This window comes from Geotrypetes seraphini, chromosome 2, assembly GCF_902459505.1.
Source record: "Geotrypetes seraphini chromosome 2, aGeoSer1.1, whole genome shotgun sequence".
Classification (NCBI taxonomy): Eukaryota; Metazoa; Chordata; class Amphibia; order Gymnophiona; family Dermophiidae; genus Geotrypetes; species Geotrypetes seraphini.
Window position 1 is genome coordinate 352,488,050 of NC_047085.1, and position 24,408 is coordinate 352,512,457.

At 43.3% G+C, this 24,408-nt stretch overlaps 1 protein-coding gene across 1 annotated transcript in view; it reads left to right on the plus strand.

Moving 5' to 3' along the window:
- The window catches only part of TBX20 (T-box transcription factor 20), a 148,312-nt gene extending 129,825 nt beyond the window's left edge, over positions 1–18,487 (plus strand). The window contains exons 7-8 of the mRNA XM_033930391.1: positions 14,672–14,784; positions 18,059–18,487. Of these exons, the coding sequence (XP_033786282.1) occupies positions 14,672–14,784; positions 18,059–18,399 (454 nt within the window). The 3' untranslated portion in view covers positions 18,400–18,487. The remainder of the gene's footprint in view (positions 1–14,671; positions 14,785–18,058) is intronic.
- Positions 18,488–24,408: the final 5,921 nt, after the last annotated feature.

Below are 24,408 nucleotides of genomic sequence, written 5' to 3' on the forward strand. Positions count from 1 at the left end.
TAACACTGTAAATGGATTCAAATAAAGATACTTTATAGTGGTGAATGAAAGTATTTTTTTACAGCTTAATAAAAAGTACAATATTCAAATAATAATGTGAAATATTTGACAAAATGAATACAATACAACTAACGCAAAACGTGATTATAAACAACAATTTTAGTTTCACCTCCTGGAGCAAGCACATATAAATTCTTGGGTGAACCCACCCTTGAGCAAGCAACATAGAGTTGTAGGCCGCGAGACCCCCAGAACATATCAACCCAGGTAGTGAGGGATCAGCATACCAAGTTTCGTTCAAACGGTGAAGCCGTTTTTGAATTAGTGTGAGAATGGCAGCGTTTTACATATTTTCCATTGACATGAATGGGTGAAATCTGATTTTCTGTTTGTAGCTCCGCCCACGTGTGCAGGTGGGCCGCGAGACCCCCAGAACATATCACCCCAGGTAGTGAGGGATCTGCATACCAAGTTTCGTCCAAATCGGTCAAGCCGTTTTTGAATTACAGTGAGAATGGCAGCTTTTTACATTTGTTCCATTGACATGAATGGGTGAAATCTGATTTTCTGTTTGTAGCTCCGCCCACATGTGCAGGTGGGCCGCGAGACCCCCAGAACATATCACCCCAGGTAGTGAGGGATCTGCATACCAAGTTTCGTCCAAATCGGTCAAGCCGATTTTGAATTACAGTGAGAATGGAAGCTTTTTACATTTTTTCCATTGACATGAATGGGTGAAATCTGATTTTCTGTTTGTAGCTCCGCCCACATGTGCAGGGGGGGCCGCGAGACACCCAGAACATATCACCCCAGGTAGTGAGGGATCTGCATACCAAGTTTAGTTCAAATCGGTCAAGCCGTTTTTGAATTACTGTGAGAATGGCAGCTTTTTACATTTTTTCCATTGACATGAATGGGTGAAATCTGATTTTCTGTTTGTAGCTCCGCCCACGTGTGCAGGTGGGCCGCGAGACCCCCAGAACATATCACCCCAGGTAGTGAGGGATCTGCATACCAAGTTTCGTTCAAATCGGTCCCACAGCTTTTTACATTTTTCCCATTGACTTGAATGGGTGAAATCTGATTTTCTGTTTGTAGCTCCGCCCACGTGTGCAGGTGGGCCGTGAGACCCCCAGAACATATCACCCCAGGTAGTTAGGGATCTGCATACCAAGTTTCGTTCAAATCGGTCCCACAGCTTTTTACATTTTTTCCAATGACTTGAATGTGTGAAATCTGATTTTCTGTTTGTAGCTCCGCCCACGTGTGCAGGTGGGCCGCGAGACCCCCAGAACATATCACCCCAGGTAGTGAGGGATCAGCATATCAAGTTTCGTTCAAATCGGTCCCACAGCTTTTTACATTTTTTCTATTGACTTGAATGGGTGAAATCAGATTTTCTGTTTGTAGCTCCGCCCACGTGTGCAGGTGGGCCGCGAGACCCACAGAACATATCACCCCAGGTAGTGAGGGATCAGCATAGCAAGTTTCGTTCAAATCGGGCAAGCCGTTTTTGCGTTGGCAGCTTTTTACATTTTTTCCATTGACATGAATGGGTGAAATCTGATTTTCTGTTTGTAGCTTCGCCCACGTGTGCAGGTGGGCCGCGAGACCCCCAGAACATATCACCCCAGGTAGTGAGGGATCTGCATACCAAGTTTCGTTCAAATCGGGCAAGCCGTTTTTGCGTTGGCAGCTTTTTACATTTTTTCCATTGACATGAATGGGTGAAATTTGATTTTCTGTTTGTAGCTCCGCCCACGTGTGTGCAGGTGGGCCGCGAGACCCCCAGAACATATCATCCCAGGTAGTGAGGGATCTGCATACCAAGTTTCGTTCAAATCGGTCAAGCCGTTTTTGCGTGATCGCGGCACATACACACATACACACACACATACCTCCGATTTTATATATATATAGATAGATTATATGGTGCTCTGGTGAGACACGGGAAAAAATGGTGAGATCTGAAAAATAAGTGATAAATGGATATATGTGCATAGTGCTCATGTGAGATATGAAATACTAATGAAGAGATCTAATTAAACGGTGATAAGTGAATGTGAATGGATAAGCAAGATTTGGAAGGGAGATGACGTTGCATGAGGAAAACATGGATGTAAAGTGGAAGGTTCACATATCTTTTTCAGCCCTCTCCCTTCCCTTTCCCTTACATTCGCATCATCTTTATGAGTCATGGTTTCACATTTCTTTATCTTTATACCCCCTCACAATGGCTCCTCTTTTTTGATTTGATATTATTCGTCAGACACATTTGCTTTATTCTTTGGTTTTATATTTTTTTATCTATTTTTTTATCTTTTAGCACAGTCATTTGAATGTTTTTTAAGCATTTCTATTCTTTGTGGTTTTGACAAAACAGTTTGTCTTATTTTATGTTCCTTTTCACTGCTGCGATTGGCCTGTCTAATTGTCACCTGCATCACTTCTTTATATCAACTTCCGCTTTATATCCATGTTTTCCTCCCTTCCAATCTTGCTTATCCATTCACATTCACCCATCACCATTTAATTAGATCTGTTCATTAGTATTTCATGTCTTACACGAGCACAAATGCATGTGGAGGGGCATAATCAAAAGAAATGGCTAAGTCCGTTTTAGCCTAAGTCACAAGTCGCCCAAAGTCAGACACGGGAAAAGGTCCATTTTCAAAAAATACATCCAGCATATTTTTTTTTTTTTCAAAAATCATCTAACTGTACATCCAGCCGTCAGACCATTAAGTCATCCATCTTTATACACCATTTTCATCCAACTCAGAAATTTTCATCCAACTCAGAAATTCATCCAACTCACAAACACCTAGAAAAAGACCTTTTGGGCGTGGGAGGGGCCAGAAAAGTGATGGACTGGACACCCAGACATGGCACCAGAGTGGTGGGGACCTTACGGGGCACTGCTGTGAACTTCACAAAAAGGGTCCCCCATACACATCTCACTATAGTTCCCTTAAAGGTCATGGTGAGCCCACAAAAACACCCCCAAAATCTACTAGACCCACCTGTCTATCACCCCAATAGCCTATATGGTTGCAGGAGCCACTTATATGGCAGTACAAAAGGGTTTTGGGGGGTGGACATTTTTTACCATGAATGCAGTGATTAGAGTGGCTTATGGGCCTGGGACCTCCTCTCCATGGTTCACTAACCGACCCCCAAGACCTCGTAAGCCACCTCTGTGCAGCTCTACTAGGCTTTCCTATGCCAGGTGCTGATGTTCTGGAGGCAGATATGTAAAGTTGTTATTACAATTTCTATGTGAGTGGGGGGGGGGGGCAGTGATGACTGGGGCAGTATGTGGGGGTCTGTACTATGTGTCTGCAGTGCTTATCTGGTCACTTTTGTGGACTTAGACCTAGTTTTAGATGGCCTAAGTCACAACATCCAAGTATGGCAGTGTTGTAAAACTTTCGGTTATATATGCAGTACGACTAAGTCTAGGATGACCCATGTTCAGCCCTTATCCCGCCCTTGACACTCCTCCTGACACGCCCCTTTTAGCTCTGGTCATTCAGCAGCACTGTGAAGGCCTAGGTCATTTTTAAATACATCTAAAACCCAGTTTGATTATCGGTACTTGGACGACTTGTCTTTTAGATCATCCAAGTGCCGATTTAGGCCGGTTTTTAGAAGTTTTTCTGTTTCGATTTTGAGCCCCATACAGTATATCCATTTATCACTTCTTTTTCAGATCGCACCATTTTTTCCCGAGTCCCACCAGAGCACCATATAATTATTTCATATATCACATATTTACCAGTACATTTCTATGCTCATATACATATATTCATAGGACCCCAGAAGAAGGTTGTTTCATACTGAAACACGGACCGTGTCGGGTCTATATCACATATCTGATACTGTATACTATTTGGATCTGTCAAGTATACGCATTGCTTCTATCAGTGAAGACTTTTTCGCATTTATTGTGTTACTGTGTTAAACATAGATTCCAACATGATTACCTCAGACCTCTCCAACCTCCGCGATGCCACAGTCCTTTCAACTCCCACAAGCTGACTTAACTCTGGCATCCAGATAGGCATTCTATGGCTGCCCTCCAGGTGCATCATCTACTATATTAACTTCCATGCACCACTACATTGTTAACTGTGCCGCTGCCTATACTTCCAAAAGTGTCCTGGACTCATTGGCTCCACTGACACAAGCTGCAGTGGAGCCTCTACCACTTTGGAGCGTCATACACCCTACCCTCTAAGTATGTCAGAAATAGTGAGAAGCTCCCTAACCCCCTACTTGTCTAATTAGATTGTAAGCTGTACTGAGCAGGGACTGTCTCTTGAATGTTGTAATGTACAGTGCTGTGTACGTCAAGCACAAGGATGTCAAAGTCCCTCCTTGAGGGCCGCAATCCAGTCGGGTTTTCAGGATTTCCCCAATGAATATGCATCAGATCTATTAGCATACAATAAAAGCAGTGCATGCAAATAGATCTCATGCATATTCAGTGGGGAAATCTTGAAAACCCGACTGGATTGCGGCCTTCGAGGAGGGAATTTGACACCCCTGGTCTAGCAGTACTATAGAAATTATAAGTAGTAGTAGTAGTAGAAAGAGCTCAAGCATGAGGCTCAGTGAGATTTCCTCACAGTAAGGTGGGCTTCTCCTATTCAAACCACCATCAATGAAGTTCCTGTTTTCTATGGAAAGCTCCATAACAGCTTTACACTGTGTAAAAGTAGCTTGGACCAAAGATAAGGACACTGTCAGAAACATCCTGACCTTGCCTTTCCCTTTTGCCTATTGCTAAAGCACTAATAAAGATAATGGCTTGAATAAAGAGCAAAACATCAAAGGCCATGGAGCAGCCTGCTCTTGCTTTTCTCAGTCTGCTATCTTGGATTCCACCCTTCCTCATAAACGAGTCTCCCTACCAAGTCTGAACATTCAGCCATTTTGAGTAAAGCAAGCTGGTAGCCTGGTAGCTGGTAGTGTTTTCCATGCTTATATCTCACATATACTGTTATCTCTATAGATATTGCAAATTTACCTCAACAATGAGAGACACAACTAAAAATAAAAAAAACGCTCTTGATATACCACCTGCAACATCTTTGTGGAACAGAGTTCCTGCAATCTTGCAATATAGGCAGTTTCTCATATTTCCTCTGCCTAGCCATTCAGTGCCAGGCTTACCTAGGTTCAGGTCCAATTTCATTTGCCAGTAGAGTTTTGTTCATCCTATGCCTTTACTGAACCCCGGTCTATTTGACAGACAGAAAAAGGCAGTAAATACTGCTGTCTGTCTTTTCTATATAAAATCTTTCTGGTGATAGCCCTGATATGGCCACTGTTTTCAATCACTTAAGAAGTAGCAACTCAATTATCTCGTCCTCTATGTAAGAACTGCCATTACTTATAGTCTACTTCCAGTCTTGACACAAGTAAATCATTTTGATAAGATCCTTTTTCTTTCAATAGACTTGCATAAGTAATGGCATTAGTGATACACCCAGAACAAAATTACTATAATGGCCTTTTTGTATGAAAGCAAAGATTTGCCATTGTGGTGATTTATTATGCTATCTGGCAAATGTCTCTCTCTCTCTTTCTTTCAAAAACACACAAAGATGAGAGCGTGCGAGAGAAAAAAGAACAGAATTATCCATTCTTCTGAATTAGAGCACAGCCCAAAGTCCATGGGTTAAAATCATTCTATGTGTAAATAATGTGAACATGCGGATAGTAATTTTACAAAGGTCACCTAGGTTAATTGGCAAAGAAGGGCCTATTTTTTATCCATTTTATAAGGACACATTGGCACCTAGGTGCCTATAAAATAATACAATAAATTCTGCAGAATTTGTGCTTGGATTGAAGGAGCAGATATTTATTCCAGCTCAAGAACAGGCATAACATTTTCATTTCACCCACAATTTGTTTTTGGTCTTCCCCTCCCCACCACCCTACCACCTCCAACATCTCCCAATTTTTGTTTGTATGTTTCATACTCATTTCGTAAAAAAATATCCATTAGAACTTTGTTAATGCACAGCGGTCCCTGCTATTTCATAAGTTGATTATACTTTAAATCACTTTTGCACACACTTTTTTTAAGCTGCATTAAGAAACTGAATGTATGCTAATGAATGTGCATTTCAAGTGAGTTGCTGTAGAAAACTGTGGTTGTAGGAAACCTTGCCCCTCTTCTCATCCAGCCCAGAAGAGCCTCAAGGCCTGCCTCTTTTCCTGCTCAGCCCTGAAGAACTAAATACACTCACTGGTAATATAAAAAAAATCGATTATTGCAATGCCCTATACAAAGGATCCTCTTTAAAAGAAATACGCAGAATCCAGATCATTCAAAATACCGCAATAAAAATAATTATGAAAAAGAAAAAATTTGATCACGTAACACCACTTTTAAAGGAAAAACACTGGCTGCCAGTAAACCATAGAATTACTTATAAAATAGCACTACTTACCGTATTTGCCGGCGTATAAGACGACTTTTCAGTACCTTAAAATCCTCCCCAAAGTCGGGGGGTCGTCTTATACGCCGGGTACTGTTTAGAGAGCTGCACGGGGACGCCCCTAGGGTCGCGGGGATCCCGTGGGGACGCCCCCTAGGGTCGCGGGGATCCCATGGGGACGCCTCCGAGGGTCGCGGGGCTCCTGCGGGGCTGGATGCTCAGTCTTCTGGATGTACGCGGCTCTTCTTCTCCCTACCTTCTCTGCTTGCAGCACAGAGCCGACTGAAGTCTTCCCGACGTCAGCGCTGACGTCGGAGGGGAGGGAGGGCTTAAACAAAGCTTAAACAAAGCCCTCCCTCCCTCCGACGTCAGCGCTGATGTCGGGAAGACTTCCGTTCGGCTCTGTGCTGCAGGCAGGGCAGATAAGGAGAAGGAGAATAGCCTCGCGGTTCGAGTGGCTACCAAGGGAGAGGGGCGGCCGCCCCGCCCAGGTTGCAGCACAGCCGGCCAGGTTCCTTTACTTTTGTGGCACTTCTCCGACCGACTGATAACAGCCCGGGTCCGACAATCCTCCCTGCCCTGTAGCCGCGAATCTAAATTACCTTCTTACAGCAGCTGTAAGAAGGTAATTTAGATTCGCGGTTAAGGGCAGGGAGGTTTGTCGGACCGGGGCTGTTGTCGGTCGGTCGGGGAAGTGCCACAAAAGTAAGGGGACCTGGCCGGCTGTGCTGCACCCGGGGCGGTAGAGAAGGTGTGCGGAAGAAGGGGTAGTCTTATACGGCGAGTATATAACAAAACTCTATATTTTAACTAAAAGTTGGGGGGTCGTCTTATACGCCCAGTCGTCTTATACGCCGGCAAATATGGTACTCATAAAATACTCACAAATAAAGCCCCTGCATTCTTAGAAAGATATTTAATACCATACACCCCCTTAAAATCTTTAAGATCAGAAGACAAAGCCCTACTAACAGTCCCTTCTTTAAAAGTTATATACTCTAGGAGAGACATGATTTTTTTCTGTTTCAGCTCCCCAAATCTGGAACTTACTCCCACTTAAACTAAGAGAAGAAAAACTATTGAACAAATTTAAAAGTCTCCTAAAGAGTTGGCTATTTAAAGATGCTTTTTAATAGACCAGTCTTACTATACTTTAGGTTAGGATGAGGAGGTCATAGAAATAGGTGGGTATTTGTTTCCCAACTCATGTGTCCTAAGCCTATACCCAATTTTATTTCTAGTTTTATTTTTTTATTATTGTAATTAAGCTACTTCCCCTCCTAATGTTCTATTGTCAATTAGCAGTGTATGTCATGTATGTGGATTTTATTATTTGATTTGATTTTTAACTGATGTAAATAGCATTGAAATTGGATTATGCGAACAAATCAAAGAAACTATTAAACTTGAAACACTTGAAACTTGAAGACCTATCTCCCTCACCATGGAGCCCCAAGGCCTGTCTTGCTTCCCACTCATTTGAGGCATTGAAATAAGTCCTATTTCTCTCCCCATTCAGCCCTAAAGAGCCACAGGGAAGCCTATCTCGTGAGGTCTATCTGTTTAAGTAGTTCTGCACAACAAAGAAAAATGGGGAGACCCAATGATCCACCGATGAAAACAAAAAACTGTGGCTTCAGATGTTCTGGAGATAATTTATTATACACTGACAATTAAAACCATGAAAATTCAATGAAAAAAGTACAATGATAAAAAATACAGTGGCAAAAATCCAACCAGACCCCACTGTATTTTTTATCATTGTACTTTTTTCATTGAATTTTCATGGTTTTATATGTCAGTGTATAATAAATTATCTCCAAAACATACATCAGCCATCCTAACATTTATGGATTATTTCTCTGTTTATATTTAGGACTGCATATTCAGCAGTTTTATATAATAAGACAGCAATAGCTGAAAATCTGCACATATTTTTATAGCAGCCAGTTCGCAACCCAGTTCTTGGGACACGCCTAACCAGTCTAGTTTTCAGGATATCTACAATGTATGCAGCTCTCTCATGCATTTTCAGTATGAATATCATGAAAGCCAGACTAGTTAGGTATGCCCTAAGGACTGGGTTGAGAACCCTGCTTTGTAGGGAAATAGCCCCCCTGAATATTGACTTCTCTCATTTTATTCAGCCTATAAAACATAGTTGGCTGAACAGTGAACTGGCAGTGGTCAGCGTTTCCTTAAATACTGGACGCTGCCAGTGAAATTATTTGGGGGTATTCAATTTGTGATGCTCCTGTTTGTGTCTTCCCTCTTTGTTTAATTTTCTATTTGTCTGCATTATATCTTTTCTTGGCTTAACTTCTCACCCATTTTTTATCTTTGTAATCCATTCTGGTTTTCATTCGAATACACAGTACTGGTAGATCAAATCAACTTGAACTCCGAAGAAAAAGGAGCCCTTTTATTACTGTACAATGCTCAAATATCTTATCACAGCTCCTACTGAGGGGTAAAAATCTCTTCTCTCATATAATGTGGTGAATGAGCACCACTGAAAAGAAGTAAACAGGATTTTCAGGATCAAACCTCTAAGATGTATGAGAAATGTTTACAAAAAGAGTATCCCTCCAAAGTGGTTAAAAAATACATGGGAAAGAGCGGCATACTGCCAGCGTGAGTGGCTCTAAGCCCTTAGAACTTCACAAGTAGATAATTCATTGGTATATGTTTTACTTTTTTCTCAGCAGACCCGCAAGGTTTGTGATATGATGGTTAAGTTTTGGCCCATATTAAAGGTGCATCCCCAATCGTCTCAGTTGCCTAAATTTGCTTACAGTTGTGAAACATTATAGAGAGGGTTTCTTTATATGTAACAGATTAGGAGGTAATCAGCCGTGTGGGCATTGTGTATACTGAAGGTATGTTATTACATCAGATAGTATAACGGTGCCCCAATCCCCTGACAAAAGGTATTTTTTATATACTGGCACTGACTGTAACTCAAGCCAAATAATACATTGTGTCATTTGTACTTGTGGGAAATATTACATACAAAAAGACCTATTAAATTAAGAATAATTCAACATCTCAGCAATATGTTCTGGGCGTTTGGGACTTGGACAGATTTTTGGTTGGAAGGCTAGAATAGTGGCAGAATGGGCAATTAAATGCTTGGACATACAGGTAGATAATTTTTGAAAAGAAACCCATTTTGGAAGTACTTTTCGAGAATGGCCATTTTCCTGCTGCTGATTTTAGGCGACTAGCCAAAAACAGACTTAGACGGGTTTTTTAAAAAAAAAATTAGCCCCTTCGGAGTGTCTCTATTATTTTTTTTTTATTATTATTTATTTATAGAATTTTATAATATTACCAAGCATATACATCTTGTACAGTAAAGTGAGATCAAACAAACATACTGAACTAAATTTCCAAAATTAAGATATACCACAATCATAATTCAGTTTGAAAGTAAAAATAGATAAATAAAGTAATAATGATCTAGTTGATCACAAACTAGTCCTCCATATATTTGGATCCAAGATTTAAAGAGTAGGACAAATATAAATCAAATTAATTAAAAGAAAATCCATTTCTTACTACAGTGCGGGGAGCTAACCTTCCATGGGCGCTGTTATTCCTTTCTCAAGACGTTTTGCTGAGAGAAAACTAATCAGTTGAGACGGCTCTGTAAAAATATACTTCAATGATAAATATCTAACCACACATTTACATGGATATCTCAGAAAGAAAATACCCCCTATTTGAGTCACTCCAGGTTTTAGAAGTAGAAATTATTTCCTTCTCTTTTGAGTCTCTCTAGAGACATCGGGGAACATCTGAATATGATGTCCCAGGAAGTCTTTGGACCTATTTTTAAAGAAAAGTTTTAATATCCAATCCTTGTCTGGAGCCAAAGCGACAGACAACAAGAGAGTGGCTGGAACAGCCAATTCTCTATCTGATTGTTCCAGTATTGCGGAAATGTCCAATGATCTCTCCCGGGATTCCTCAATTTTTCCTTCTTCTTTGAATTGGGGTTTGGCAGGAAGATAATACACTCTTGTAAGAGGAGGTAAAGAGCTTTCAGGAATTTCCAATATTTCCATAAAATACCTTTTCACCATTTCTCTAGGAGAAGTTGACAAGACCACTTCTCCCCTCTACTTACCAATCTTCACTGGTTCCCAGTACTTTCCAGAATTCATTTAAAATGCTCCTGCCTGGCTTTCAAGATCATTCACGGCATCCTTCCGCCTCTAATCCCTCTATCCTTCCTCGCCCCGACACCAACTACCACCAGATCTGCCCATAGACATAAACTATCCTTCCCCTCTCTACACGGCATCCTCTACGCAGGTAAACTGGGTAGATCCCTCCTCTCCAAAATCACCGGCCTCTGGAACGATCTCACTGTCCCGCTGCGGAACCTGGACTCCCTACAACTATTCCGAAAACAACTGAAAACCTGGCTTTTCTCTAGCATATAATAATCTCTTCTCCTGATTACATCCCCTCTTTTTATGCTTTGTAAACTCTTTCTCTTCTCTCTTCCCATATTTTTTAAACTCTGTAAACCGTGTCGAGCTCCACTTCAGTGGAGAAGATGCGGTATATAAACCTAAGGCTTAGTTTAGTTTAGTTTAGTTAGATCTTTGGAAAATTTATAAATCTCAAATTGTTAATTCAAACATTATTCTCCTGAGCTTCCAGCTTCCTCCTGAGTATTATATTATCTTTAACCAGCAAGTCTTGATTTTGTTTTAGAGATATTAGCTCCTTACTTGTATTTTGTGACTCTGTTTTTAATTGAGATATGTCCTGCTTTAACACATTTATTTCTTCTTTTTGTTTTTTTAGTTCCTTGTCCAAACTTTTTATTTGAGGATTTAAAGAATTCCCCAAATTCACTACCAAGTCCCATAATGCTTCAAGTGTAACTTTAGGGGGTTTTGTAGGTGAAAAAAGTTGTAATGGTGTAGTATCTAAATGTTCTGAAGTTAGCTTTACCTCTGTGGAGTCTTGTATTCCCCCAACCTCTGTTGTCCCGGTCGCGAGTCCTTGCAGAGAGAACATGTCACTCTGCGTTGTTATGTTCGGCGAGCCCTCCATGCTAGCCTCTGGGAGCAAAGAAGCTACCTCCTCGGGTGCATTCTGGTCCCGTGGAGAGCTAGCTGCTTGCGGCGTCGGTTGGAGGGGTGGCGTCGGGGCTGAGAGTGACATCGAGCCCAGGGGATCTCACCACCGTGCTACTCTCCGGCGGCGTCCCTAGCGAGCTGGCACCCGACACTTCTTGCTCCCGTTGTAGGCGTCGGAGAAAATCATCAATAGTGACCGCTGGGGTTAAGGGTCGCCGGGAGGCTCCTCCGACGTTCCTTCCCCGTCTTTTCGGCATGGTTACAGGAAACTTTCGACAGCGTCCTCACTGCAGCAGATATGCAGCGGCCATCTTGGATCTATATGCCGGAGTGTCTCTATTATAATGAAGTAAAAAAATTTAGGCCAGTTGGAGAAGAGCTGCTTTTGTTATTCCCTTCTCTTTCAGCCTTGTTTGCCTGTAAATCCTACTTAATCTGTCAAGCAATATCCAAGGTAGTAATATCCCTGGTACTCTCAATCTTCAACTACTGCAATGCAATCTTGCTGGGCATTCCAAAGCACATGATCATATAGATCCAAATAGTACAAAACATAGCAGCTAGATTTCTGCTGGAAAAATCAAAGCAGACGAGTACCACACCGCTACTGAAAGAGTTACACTGGCTCCCGATTGAAAATAGAATGAAATTCAAGATCATGTTTCTGACATACAAAATCATTCATCTGTCAGAACCGCAATACCAAACAACTAGATTTGACAACTGTACACCAACATGCGCCCTACGCTCAAGCCAAGAATATCTACTGGAAATACCCTCCTTCAGAGACATCAAATACAAAAGCGTCAGGAAAAGAATGTTCTCAGTGATGGTCCCAATGTGGTGAAACTCCCTTCCGAGGGAATTAAAACTAGAAAAGGACTTCAAAAAGTTCAAGAAAGGAATAAAGACGATATTCTTCACAGAACACTTTAGCAAATGAAGAAACATTTAGGGGGAATAGCAACATGGAGGAAACTGAAGGCTACTCCCCCCCCCCCCCCACACACACACACACTTAGAACACGAAATGGTGAACTCACAAATAATATAAATAAGGACAAGTATATGACAGTCAGAAACAATAATTATAGTATATGTATATAGATGGTATAAATAGGTAAGATACACATATATGTAGCTCATATATTGTAACACCTTTACTGAAGCTCATGCTTACTGCTCAGAATTGATTCCACAGTCATTGGCAGGGGACCCTGGCACCTCGCAGGTAAAGACCGAGCAGAAGTATTCAAAGCCAAACTACTAAATGAATATTTCTGCTCGGTCTTTACCTGCGAGGCGCCAGGGTCCGGTCCACAGTTGCAAGCTAGGCAATGCACGGAAGACCCGTTTTGGAACTTCAAATTTACACCCAGCAGCGTCTACTGCGAATTATCAAGACTCAAGGTGAACAAAGCCATGGATCCGGACAATCTACACCCCAGGGTGCTTAGAGAGTTATGTGATGTCATGGCAGAGCCGTTATCCATGCTCTTCAATCTTTCCCTGAGTACGGGAAGAGTCCCCTTGGACTGGAAAACAGCTAACGTCATCCCTCTTCACAAAAAGAGGCAGAGGCTGCTAATTACAGACCGGTGAGTCTCACATCCATAGTGAGTAAACTCATGGAAACACTAATTAAACGTAAACTTGATACGGTCCTGGACGAGGAGAATCTACGGGATCCCCACCAACATGGATTCACTAAGGGTAGGTCCTGTCAATCTAATCTAATTAGCTTCTTTGACTGGGTAACAAGGAAGCTGGATGCCGGGGAGTCCCTAGACGTCGTGTACTTGGACTTCGGTAAAGCTTTTGATAGCGTCCCACACCGCAGGTTACTGAGCAAGATGAAATCAATGGGACTGGGAGAAACTCTTAACTGCATGGGTCAATGATTGGCTAAGCGGTAGACTTCAGAGGGTGATGGTAAATGGTACCCTCTCCAAAACTTCGGCGGTAACCAGTGGAGTGCCGCAGGGCTCGGTATTGGGTCCAATCCTATTCAACATATTTGTAAGTGATCTGACTCAGGGGCTTAAAGGTAGAATAACATTGTTTGCCGATGACACCAAACTCTGCAACATAGTAGGTAAAAGCACTTTGCCTGACAGCATGGCGCAGGACCTACTTCTACTGGAACATTGGTCCGCGACTTGGCAGCTTGGCTTCAATGCAAAAAAATGTAAGGTCATGCACCTTGGCAGCAGAAATCCATGCAGAACTTACACACTAAAGACTGTGGCAGAACGGGATTTAGGAGTGATAATCAGTGAAGACATAAAAATCGCCAATCAGGTGGAGAAGGCTTCATCCAAGGCTAGACAAATGATGGGTTGCATCCGCAGAAGCTTTGTTAGCCGGAAGCCCGAAGTCATCATGCCGTTGTATAGATCCATGGTGGGACCTCACCTGGAATATTGTGTTCAATTCTGGAGGCCACATTACCAAAAAGATGTGCTGAGAGTTGAGTCGGTTCAAAGAATGGCCACCAGGATGGTCTCGGGGCTTAGGGATCTCCCGTATGAGGAAAGGCTGAATAAATTGCAGCTGTACTCGCTTGAGGAACGTAGAGAGAGAGGAGACATGATTGAGACGTATAAATATATCACAGGCCGTATCGAGGTGGAAAATGATATCTTCTTTCTTAAAGGACCATCAGCCACAAGAGGGCATCCGCTGAAAATCAGAGGAGGGAAATTTCATGGCGACACCAGGAAGTATTTCTTCACCGAGAGGGCGGTTGATCATTGGAACAAACTTCCACTGCAGGTGATTCAGGCAACCAGGGTGCCAGATTTTAAAAGTAAATGGGATACACATGTGGGATCTCTAGAAGGGTAAAGTCGAGGGGGTGGGTAATTCGAGTGGGCAGACTTGATGGGCTATGGCCCTTTTCTGCCATCATTTTTCTATTTTTCTATGTTTCTATGTTTCTATGTTTATAGAAGCTTCTAATAAAAAAATAAACTGATGGAAAAAGACAGCACAGCACTCTCCCTTTCCAGTCTGCCTCAAGCTCTAGGAGATATTGTATATTACCAGTAAAGCAGCTCTTGAAAGTCATTTTTTGAAATGCTTTTATTAATATGGCCTTATTTTACCCCCCAACAGGGAAAGTGTGGAGTGCCTTATCCAAAAACATTCATACGCACGGTCACCAATCAGAACCTATGGAGGAGATGATGACATCCTAGGAGATGACGGCCAGATTACACAAAACAGAGGTGAGAAATAAAACACATATCAGTTTGAACGATTGAATTACTGTATGACAAGAGTACTATGAACTGACCAGAAACTACTTTATACTGAATTACATCCCTGCAATTGTGCTCTAAAATGTTAATAAATATGCAAAATTGTGGCAAAATCAATTGCTGTAATTTTTGTACAGTGTAATAAATAGAACAGTATTTCAACATTCTTAGAAATCTGTACATGTACTTTAATACATTACAATGTAATAAGACATATCATTTCAGATGAACAAAAAAATACTGCCTCGTGCCATTTACGAGGATGGTTTGAAAAGTCTGATAAAAAAGCAAGTTAAAAAGCGTGGAGGGGCATAATAAAAAAAAACGTCTAAGTCCCCTTTTGACCTAAGTCCTTAAACGTTCAAAGCAGAAGCAGGGAAAATGTCCATAACCAAAACAAATGTCCTTGTTTTGATTATGGCCTGCCTCTACTAAACGCCCAGATCACCACTACGTCTACAAGTACACCGCCACGACATCTACACTTTTTGCCAAAAAAACCAAAAAAACGCCTAAGCCCCAAATGTCCAACACAAGGACTTTTAGGCGAAGGAGGAGCCAGTCCTTTGCCTAAAAGCTGGATTCTGTAACCAGTGTCAAAAACAACACCGGTTACAGAATTCCCCCACACACACAATGATCCAGCCAGGAGGGTGCCCAAGCCTTCCTGCCCTGTCGAACCGCGACCCCCCCTCCCCCCGACAACATCGGGGCAAGAGGGAGCCCAAGCCCTCTTGCCCCGTCGAACTGCGACCCCCCCCCCACCGATGACATCGGAGCAAGAGGGAGCTCAAGCCTTCTTGCCCTGCGGCACCTGCGGCACCCCACAGCTCTCCTGGCCCCGGCGACCCCCCCCCCCCGACTGGATTGGGCCAGGAGGGAGCCCAAGCCCTCCTGGCCCCGGCGATCCGCTACCCCCCACCCCCCACTACAATATGGGCAGGAGGGATCCCAGACCCTCTTGCCCTCGACAACCCCCTCCCCCCAACGATCGCCCCCCCAGAACCTCTGATCGACCCCCGCCAACCCGTGACTCCCCCGGCTGACCCCCCCACCACCACCCCTTCCCTGTACCTTTAACGTTGGCCAGACAGACAGGTACCAAGCCCGCCCGTCCGGCAGGCCAGCCGGGTCCAGAATGGGGCCGGATTGGCCCAGGCAGCAGAAGCCTCACCCACAGGTGAGGCTTGAGGCATCTGGGCCAATCAGAATAGGCCCTGGAGCCTTAGGCTCCTCCTGTGGGCGGGGCCTTAAGCACATGGGCCTGGTTGGGCCCATGTGCCTAAGGCCCCGCCCACAGGAAGGGCTTAAGGCTCATGGGCCTATTCTGATTGGCTGTGGTGCCTCAGGCCCCACCTGTGGGCGGGGTTTCTGCCGCCTGGGCCAATACGGCCCCATTCTGGACCCGGCTGGCCTGCTGGATGGGCAGGCTTGGCACCCGTCCGTCTGGCCAACGTTAAAGGTACGGGGAAGGGATGGGGGTGGGGGGTTGTGGGGTCAGCCGGGGGGGTCACGGGTCGGCATGGGGGCCGATCGTGGGTTCTGGGGGGGCGGTCGTTGGGGGGAGGGGGATTCTGTCGAGGGCAGGAGAGCCTGGGATCCCTCCTGCCCCTATTGTAGTGGGGGGTGGGGGGTAGGGGGTCGCCGGGGCCAGGAGAGCTTGGGCTCCCTCCTGGCCCAATCCAGTTGGGGGGGTCGCCGGGGCCAGGAGAGCTTGGGCTCTCTCCTGGCCCATTTGTGTCGGAGGGGGGGTCGCCGATGCCAGGAGGGCTTGGGCTCCTTCCTGGCCATATCGAGTCGGGGGGGGGGGCACGATCGCCGGGGCAAGAGGGCTTGGGCTCCCTCTTGCCCCGATATCGTCGGGGGTGCCGCGGCTGCCGTGGGGCAAGAGGGCTTGGACTCCTTCTTGCCCCGATATCGTCGGGGGGGGGGGGTGATGTTTCACGGCAGGAGAGATTGGTCATCTCCCCTGCCACAATGCGATCACTCCTGTACACGAACTGCCACAACTCGCGGCAGGAGAGATTGGGCATCTCTCCTGCTGCGAATCGCGGCAGTTCGGCTAGAGGGGTGATCGCATCGCGGTAGAGGAGATGAGGCATCTCTCCTGCCGTGATGGTTGCGGTGGGTAGGTTGCCAGGCTGCTGAACTGATCGCACCAGCAGCCATCAGCTCAGCGGCCCCTTTTTTGGCACTTAAACCTGGTTTGACTTCGTCTAAGTCAAAAAGGTATAAGTGCCGACTAGGCAACCTGTCAAATGTTTTGGTTATATGTGTTGTACGCCTAGGTGTAGGTCGGCCCACCGCCCGCCCTTTCCCCTCCTCTAAACACGCCTCTTTTCTCTCTGTGCATCTAGAGGCAGGGGAAAGGCCTAAGCTGGTTTTAGATACTGGTTATGGGTACTTAGATGATCAGGCTTTTTGATCGTCCAAGTAGCCATTTAGGACACTTTTTAGACGTTTTTTTTTTTTTAATTTTTTTATTATGAACCCCATAGTCTCCATCAAGGGCTATACACTTGGGGGAGAGGCATACTCGAAACTTTAAAACATCCAAAAACCTGCCTATGTCGGCACTTGGACGTCCTAATAGCAGGGATGTCCAAACTTTCTGGACTTTCAGCAGCACTTCTAAGCTGCTGTGCATTCAGAGTTGGGAGGTGTGTTATGGGCGGCAATTGGGCGGTCTTCCACCTGGACGTCCTGAAGCAATAATTGAAGCTTTCCAGGACATCCTAAGTGGAATTTATACGCTGGAACTTAGACCAAAGTAAAGCAGGTCTAAATGCTCCAAAGGTGAACAAACTGACAAGATGACTACTGGAGGGTTTAAAGCATGACACCCCCCCCCCCTTTACTCCCTCAGTGGTCATGACACCCTCCCACCACCTAGAGATGGGGGGGAAAACAGTACATTGAGGGCTTGCCATCAGCTGATCACGGCAGAGAAATCCCCATCAGCTGTGCCAGTTTCGGGGATTTCTGCCAGCTCAGCTAAAGGGGATTCTACCTGCCAGGATCAACAGAGTCTGCCCTCATTCAACCTTTTCAACCAATGTACATCTGCCATACAGAAACCATTTATGCATCAGAAGAGGGCACCATTCAGTCTTTCTGATGCACAATTGTCTTCTTTGTAGGACAAATGTGCCAGTGGCAAAGTTGTGAATCAGTTTCTTTAAACTGGATGAACTGTGTATGTGCAATAAGATAGCATCTGAACTATTTTTCTTTCTTATAGGATCTGCTTTTACGACATCAGATAATTTATCCCTGAGCTCCTGGGTATCATCTTCATCTAGCTTTCCTGGATTCCAGCACCCCCAGTCTTTGGCAACACTTGGCACTAGTACAGCATCTATAGCCACGCCAATTGCCCACCCAATCCAGGGATCACTGCCTCCATATAGCAGGCTGGGGATGCCTCTAACTCCCTCAGCCATTGCCAGCTCTATGCAAGGCAGTGGACCAACATTCCCATCATTCCACATGCCCAGATACCACCACTACTTTCAACAAGGGCCTTATGCTGCCATTCAAGGACTCCGTCATTCTTCTGCAGTGATGACGCCATTTGTATGACTGGTACAAAAGAAAACCTCAAAATCCATTTTCCTGTAAACTGGACCACTCAAAAAAAAAAAAAAAGACAGGACCTAGAAAAAAAAAAGCAGAGAATAAGTTCTTTATTAATTCACTAACATTGTACCTCTAAAAAGAAGGTAATCCTTCCAGAAATAGTAGGAGCACAGCAGGAGATATTATTGACCGCTGCTGTTGACATGGACAAATCTTATTTTCTGCACAAGGAAAGAGATTTGAAATCTAACATGTGGTTCTAGAAAATTATGGACTAATCCAGAGGAGCATTATGCTCACTGGAATAAGATACTGTGCTTGAACAGTCATGTACAAATTTCATCTGTAAAGCTTTTTTGAAAGTCATAAGGAATCTTATCAGAGGCAACACACACTGTAAATTATCAAAAAATTATACTGAAAGATTTATCATAATTTCTGAGCATGTTCAGATTGCCTTAGCATTAGTTTGCTGGGAAAAGAATGATTGGATAGTCCTGTAGGGACAAATATATTTATCAAGAGGTTTGGACTAGACTCATGAGAGAGATACCAAGCCATAGCCAAGTCGATGTGTTTTTATGTGTCATTGTTAATTCTCAGTTACCAGATTTTGGGAAAAGCAAATATCACCAGTTCCTTATTTTAGGACTGGGGATGCTGTAGATTATTTAATGCAAAAGGCTGTTTCTCTTTAGATGACCAGTGTTCAGTTTCTGTGAAGCAGTATATGTTATTTATCATATGAGGGCCTAAGCCCACCAAAGATTTTGTCACATTCTAAAAGTGAATGCTTTAATTGAAAAAAGAAAGCAATGTGGTTTTTTTTAAAGCTGGCAGGAAGATACACCTTGTACGAGGGGGTGCTGAAAAGTTCTCAGTCCAACCAAGAAGAGAATGATGTGGATATGGCTCAATCAATGATCTGAAACAATGTCAAACAAACTTAGAAATTAGTTTCTACAAATTGGCACTTAACGAAATAAGATACTCTTTATAGCTACAGTGGCATAATAATACTCAGAATTTAGGAGGTTGGTTGGTTGGGCTGAGAACTTTTCAGCACTCCCTCGTATAGACTAAATTTTGAATCAATTTCATTGTAAATATACTACAGATATTATGCCATTCTCACCAATCATGCTTTACATTTTTAACAGCTTATTATGAACTGGAAAATCCTAATACCAACAAAGGAAGAAAGGATAAGAGGACCGTTTCATGGATCCAGCATGGCATATTACTGCCTTGAGTGAATCTCTTCATAAAGGTGGTTAATAAATCCCAATAAACAAATAAATATTAGACACTTGGTGGGGGGTAGAGTTGCTAAGCTGCACTAAAATTTGGCATCTTACTGCAGCTTAGATTACCATGGGAGTCACTAACCTCTGGTAACTCAGTACTGAGGGCTAGTGATGTCCCACAGTAAATGCATAACACAACTTACAATCAATCAGTCTTACAAGCAGTGTTATTCTGCTCCCTGGAACCAATGGGTCACTAATGAATGGCCCAAACTGTATAAATAGTGGCCCTCCTTTCCTCCCACACGGGCCCCCTCACCATTTACAGCAATATTTTCAAACTTTAGTCCAAGGACCCCCCACCTTTTCAAAGATAACTCCCAGGTCCTCTACACCCCCAAAACCCCTCTTCTATGTCTCCCTTGCACTAAAGTTCATAGAGGTGCCTCTGTGGGGGTTGAAGGAGTCTGTATCAGATGGAGGGAACTGCTATTTATACAGCTCCAACTCCTTCAAGATGGTGACCAGGAGAACTGCACTGCCTGGAGTGGCCACAAAACTAATGCCAGCTTTATGCTGGCATCATCCTTCAATGAATATTGTAGTTTGCAATCTTCAATACAAGCTGCATTCAATTTACATAATAATGAGCTGCTTTGCATGATCTGTATCTCATTATTATGCAGACCAAAGTGATTTCACTAATGTGCATTATGGTAAAATAATGCATAATTTTGCTATGTGGACATATATGATAATTAGTCTTTCTTTGAACATCCTTCTAGACCCGATACGGTCCATGTTTCGACTTCTGAAATAAAGCCTGCCTCAGGGACACAGATGAAAATCCACTAAATGGAGCTGAAGTTACTTTATGGCGCAAAATAAAATAAAAGTATCAAAACATGTAGAGTAACTTGTATCGTTCCTGAAAGCTCTGTGGCTGCATGAACACGAGCAACTTAAACTTACTTACTCTACATGTTTTGATACTTTTATTTTGCACCATAAACGAGCTTTAGCGCCATCTAGTGGATTTTCATCTGTGCCCCTGAGGCAGGCTTTGTTTCAGAAGCCAAAACACGGACTTTGTCGGGTCTGGAAGGATGTTCAAAGACTGATTATCAAATATGTTCAATGTTTCAATAGATGATTGAATTCAATAAAATCACTTTTATCTCAGGTTGATAGAAACATAGAATATGATGGCAGAAAAAAGCCTACGGCCCAACAAGTCTGCCCACTCAAATAACCCTCCCCTCAAAGTTCTTCTTTGAAGTGAGCCCACGTGCTGATCCCATTTGATCTTTAAAGTCAGTCACGTTACTGGCCTCAACTACCTGAAGTGGAAGATCATTCCAACGGTCGACCACCCTTTCGGTGAAGAAGTACTTCCTAGTGTCACCATGGAATCTCCTGCCCCTGATTTTCAGTGGATGCCCTCTTGTTGCTGTAGGGCCTGTAAGGAAGAAGATATCTTCTTCCACCTCAATGCGGCCAGTAATGTATTTGAACGTCTCTATCATGTCACCCCTCTCCCTGCGTTCTTCGAGAGAGTAAAGGTGCAACTTACCTAGTCGTTCTTCATAAGGGACACCTTTGAGCCCTGAGACCATCTTGGTTGCCAATCGTTGAACTGATTCCATTCTTAGCACATCCTTCTGATAGTGTGGCCTCCAAAACTGTACACAGTACTCCAGATCTGGTCTTAGCATGGACCTGTACAGCGGCATCACCACCTCGGGCTTTCGGCTGACAAAGCTTCTCCGGATGCAACCCAGCATTTGTCTAGCTTTAGATGAGGCTTTCTCCACCTGATTTGCTGCCTTCATATCTTCACTAATGATTACTCCAAGGTCTAGTTCTGTCACAGTTCTGGTTAAGGTCTCACGATTCAGAGTGTAGGTTCTGCATGGGTTTCTGCTACTAAGGTGCATAACCTTACACTTGATGTGTATTGTCCTTCTCCCCACTTTTCTTTGTTGTTATATTCACTTTGGGGTGCTTTGCCTTTTTTTTTTTAATTCAATTTTGCTATGTAACATGTTAAGAGGCAATTATTATGCTTTATTCCCGTAGGCCTAGATTCTAAAAACAGCACCATAAGTTAGGCGGTGGTAGGCGCCCTACAGCTGCCTAACTTAATTGTTGTAATTGGCTTAATCAGTGCAGTAATTGCACCGTTTAAAATCCAATTAAAAATCCAGTAAAAAAAATTAGGCGCCGGAAAACACTTACCCTGATAGGCGTCGGAATTGCATCTACATCGTGGCACTTAGCAACGTCTAAGGTCAACATAGGTGTGGTTATGGCAGGAAATGAGTTTAGGTGCCATTAGGTGTGATTCTTAGTCAAACTTAAGTGCCGGCAATGTAAGGCCGTTTTGTTTTTTTAACATATCTTTATTGAATCCAAAATTCAAAAGTTACAGTAAATCCAAATTCAACTGCAAGATATATATACACAGACATTTGGTAAATGTATAGAGGGACATAATCGAAAGGGACGTCTAAGTCCATTTACGTCCATCTCGCAAGTCGTCCAAAGTTAAAAAGAGCCTATGACACATTTTCGAAAGATACATCCAACTTTTCTATACTTTCAAAAATCGTCTAATTATACGTCCTGCTGATCTGATCGTCCAAGCCACTAAATCATCCATCTGTATACCACATTTCCGTCCAAGTCCAAAATGCCTAGAACAAGCCCTGTTGGATGTGGGAGGGGTCTGAAAAGTGAGGGACAGCACACCCAGACATGCCACCTAAAGAGTGGGGTACCTTACAGGGCACTGCTGTTAACTTCACAAAAAGGGTGTCATGTCTTCTCCTCACTACAGCTCCCTTATAGGTGACGGTGAGCCCCCCAAACCACCTCCAAAATCCCCTAGATCCACTTATCTACCACCCCAATAGCCCTTATGGCTGCAGGAGCCACATATGTCAGAAAAAAGGGTTTTGGGGGTGTATAGGGGAGATCACATGTTTAAATATCAATGCAGTGATTGCAGGGGCTTATGGGCATGGGTCCTCCTCTCTATGAGTCCCTAATCCACCCCCAACACGACTTAAGCTGCCTCTGGGCTGGACGACTAGGCTTTCCTATGCCAGGTGGCCAGGTGATGATGGTCTGGAGGCTGAAATTTAAAGTTATGAATAAAATATTTATGGGGATGGGGGGGTTGGTGATCACTGAGGTAGTGTGTGGGGGGTCTGTTTTATGTGTTTGCAGTGCTTATCTGCTGACTTTAGGTGGGTTTTTGTGACTTAGACCATGTTTTACATGGTCTAAGTCACAACGTCCAGGTTCCGTCAATCCCAACCTGTATAACTTTCGGTTATACATGCTGTACGACTAAGTCTAAGCCAGCCCACGTCCCGCCCAACTCCCGCCCTCGACACGCCTCCCAAAATGCCTCGTTTAGCTTTGGACGTTGAGCGGCACTATGAAGGCTTAGGTCGTTTAGAAATACGTCCAAAACCGGTTTTTATTTTCGGCGCTTGGACGTTTTTGAGAAATGTTCATCCAAGTGCCGACTTAGGCCAGTTTTCGGACGTTTTTCTCTTTCGATTATGAGCCCCATAGTATATTGCAACTTTTCATTGTCTCCCCTTCCTATATCACCCTCCTTCCACCCTAAACCTAGTTTCACACATTGTCCAACTATGTGCAAATGAAAGTCTAAAACATAAAATAAAGTATAATCACAAATTTAACAAGCGGCTTCAACAGTAGATAGTAACGAATTGAAGAAAGGTTCCCATATAGTTTGAAACCATCTCCCGCCAAAAGAGTCCAAATCTGTAATCATCTGTCGCTCCATCTGTAGATGCTGTAAAAGAGCTGTCCAAAGAGGGTGGAGTATTATCCAACTAGCGTAATAGAAGAGTTTTAATACCCACTAGCAAGGCTTTCTTCAAAAATTCTCTAAAGCCCTTTGGAACTGATGCCACTACCAGACATTGAGAGAATACAATTTTTGGCATCAATGTAGGCCTTTAAAACCCTGGCCTACATTAACAGTGACTAAGTTTGACGTAAGCGACAATTCTGTTAACAGCGCCTACGAGTGCCTTACACACATTTAGCGCCATTTTTGGAGGTGCCGGCTGATGGCATCATTTCCAGAATCCGTGCCATGATTCAGGTACTGTCAGGTGACATGTACAAGGAAGGCATGTAATGACAGTTAATCTTTTCAACTACAGGGTTCTTTTATTTTGGCAAATGTATGGTGCTCTGTAAAAAATGCTATATCAATTCATCAAAACCCACTGATAAATGATCCATGATACCCTAAGTCAATAGTCTAATCTATTTTATGGGGTGGAAAATGCCTCAGACATGGAGCAATACACCCAACTGGGTATCAAGAGTGATACAACACATTGTTCCTATTTAAGTCATTGGCAAAAACCAACTCCATGTGGAGTTATTCATAAATATTTCAATACCTTCTCGTTCTTTTGCCAAAAATCTTTTTTTTTATAAAACACATTTATAATATCATACAATTCTGTGCAATTCATAAGTCCATGCAATTAATTAGGAGTTAGTCAGTCATGCACATTCAACAGTTCATGCAGTAAAATAACTTCTATAGTATATCAATGAGTCGGGGAACAGCAGTTCAACTGAGAAATATTCTCGCTTTATCAAAACCATCAATATTGGGGGAAAAAAGCATATCTCAAGTCTCTAACTTCTTTTGTTTGATCTTCATTAAATCCTCCAGCAATTACTATCGCAGAAGTTCAAGTATATC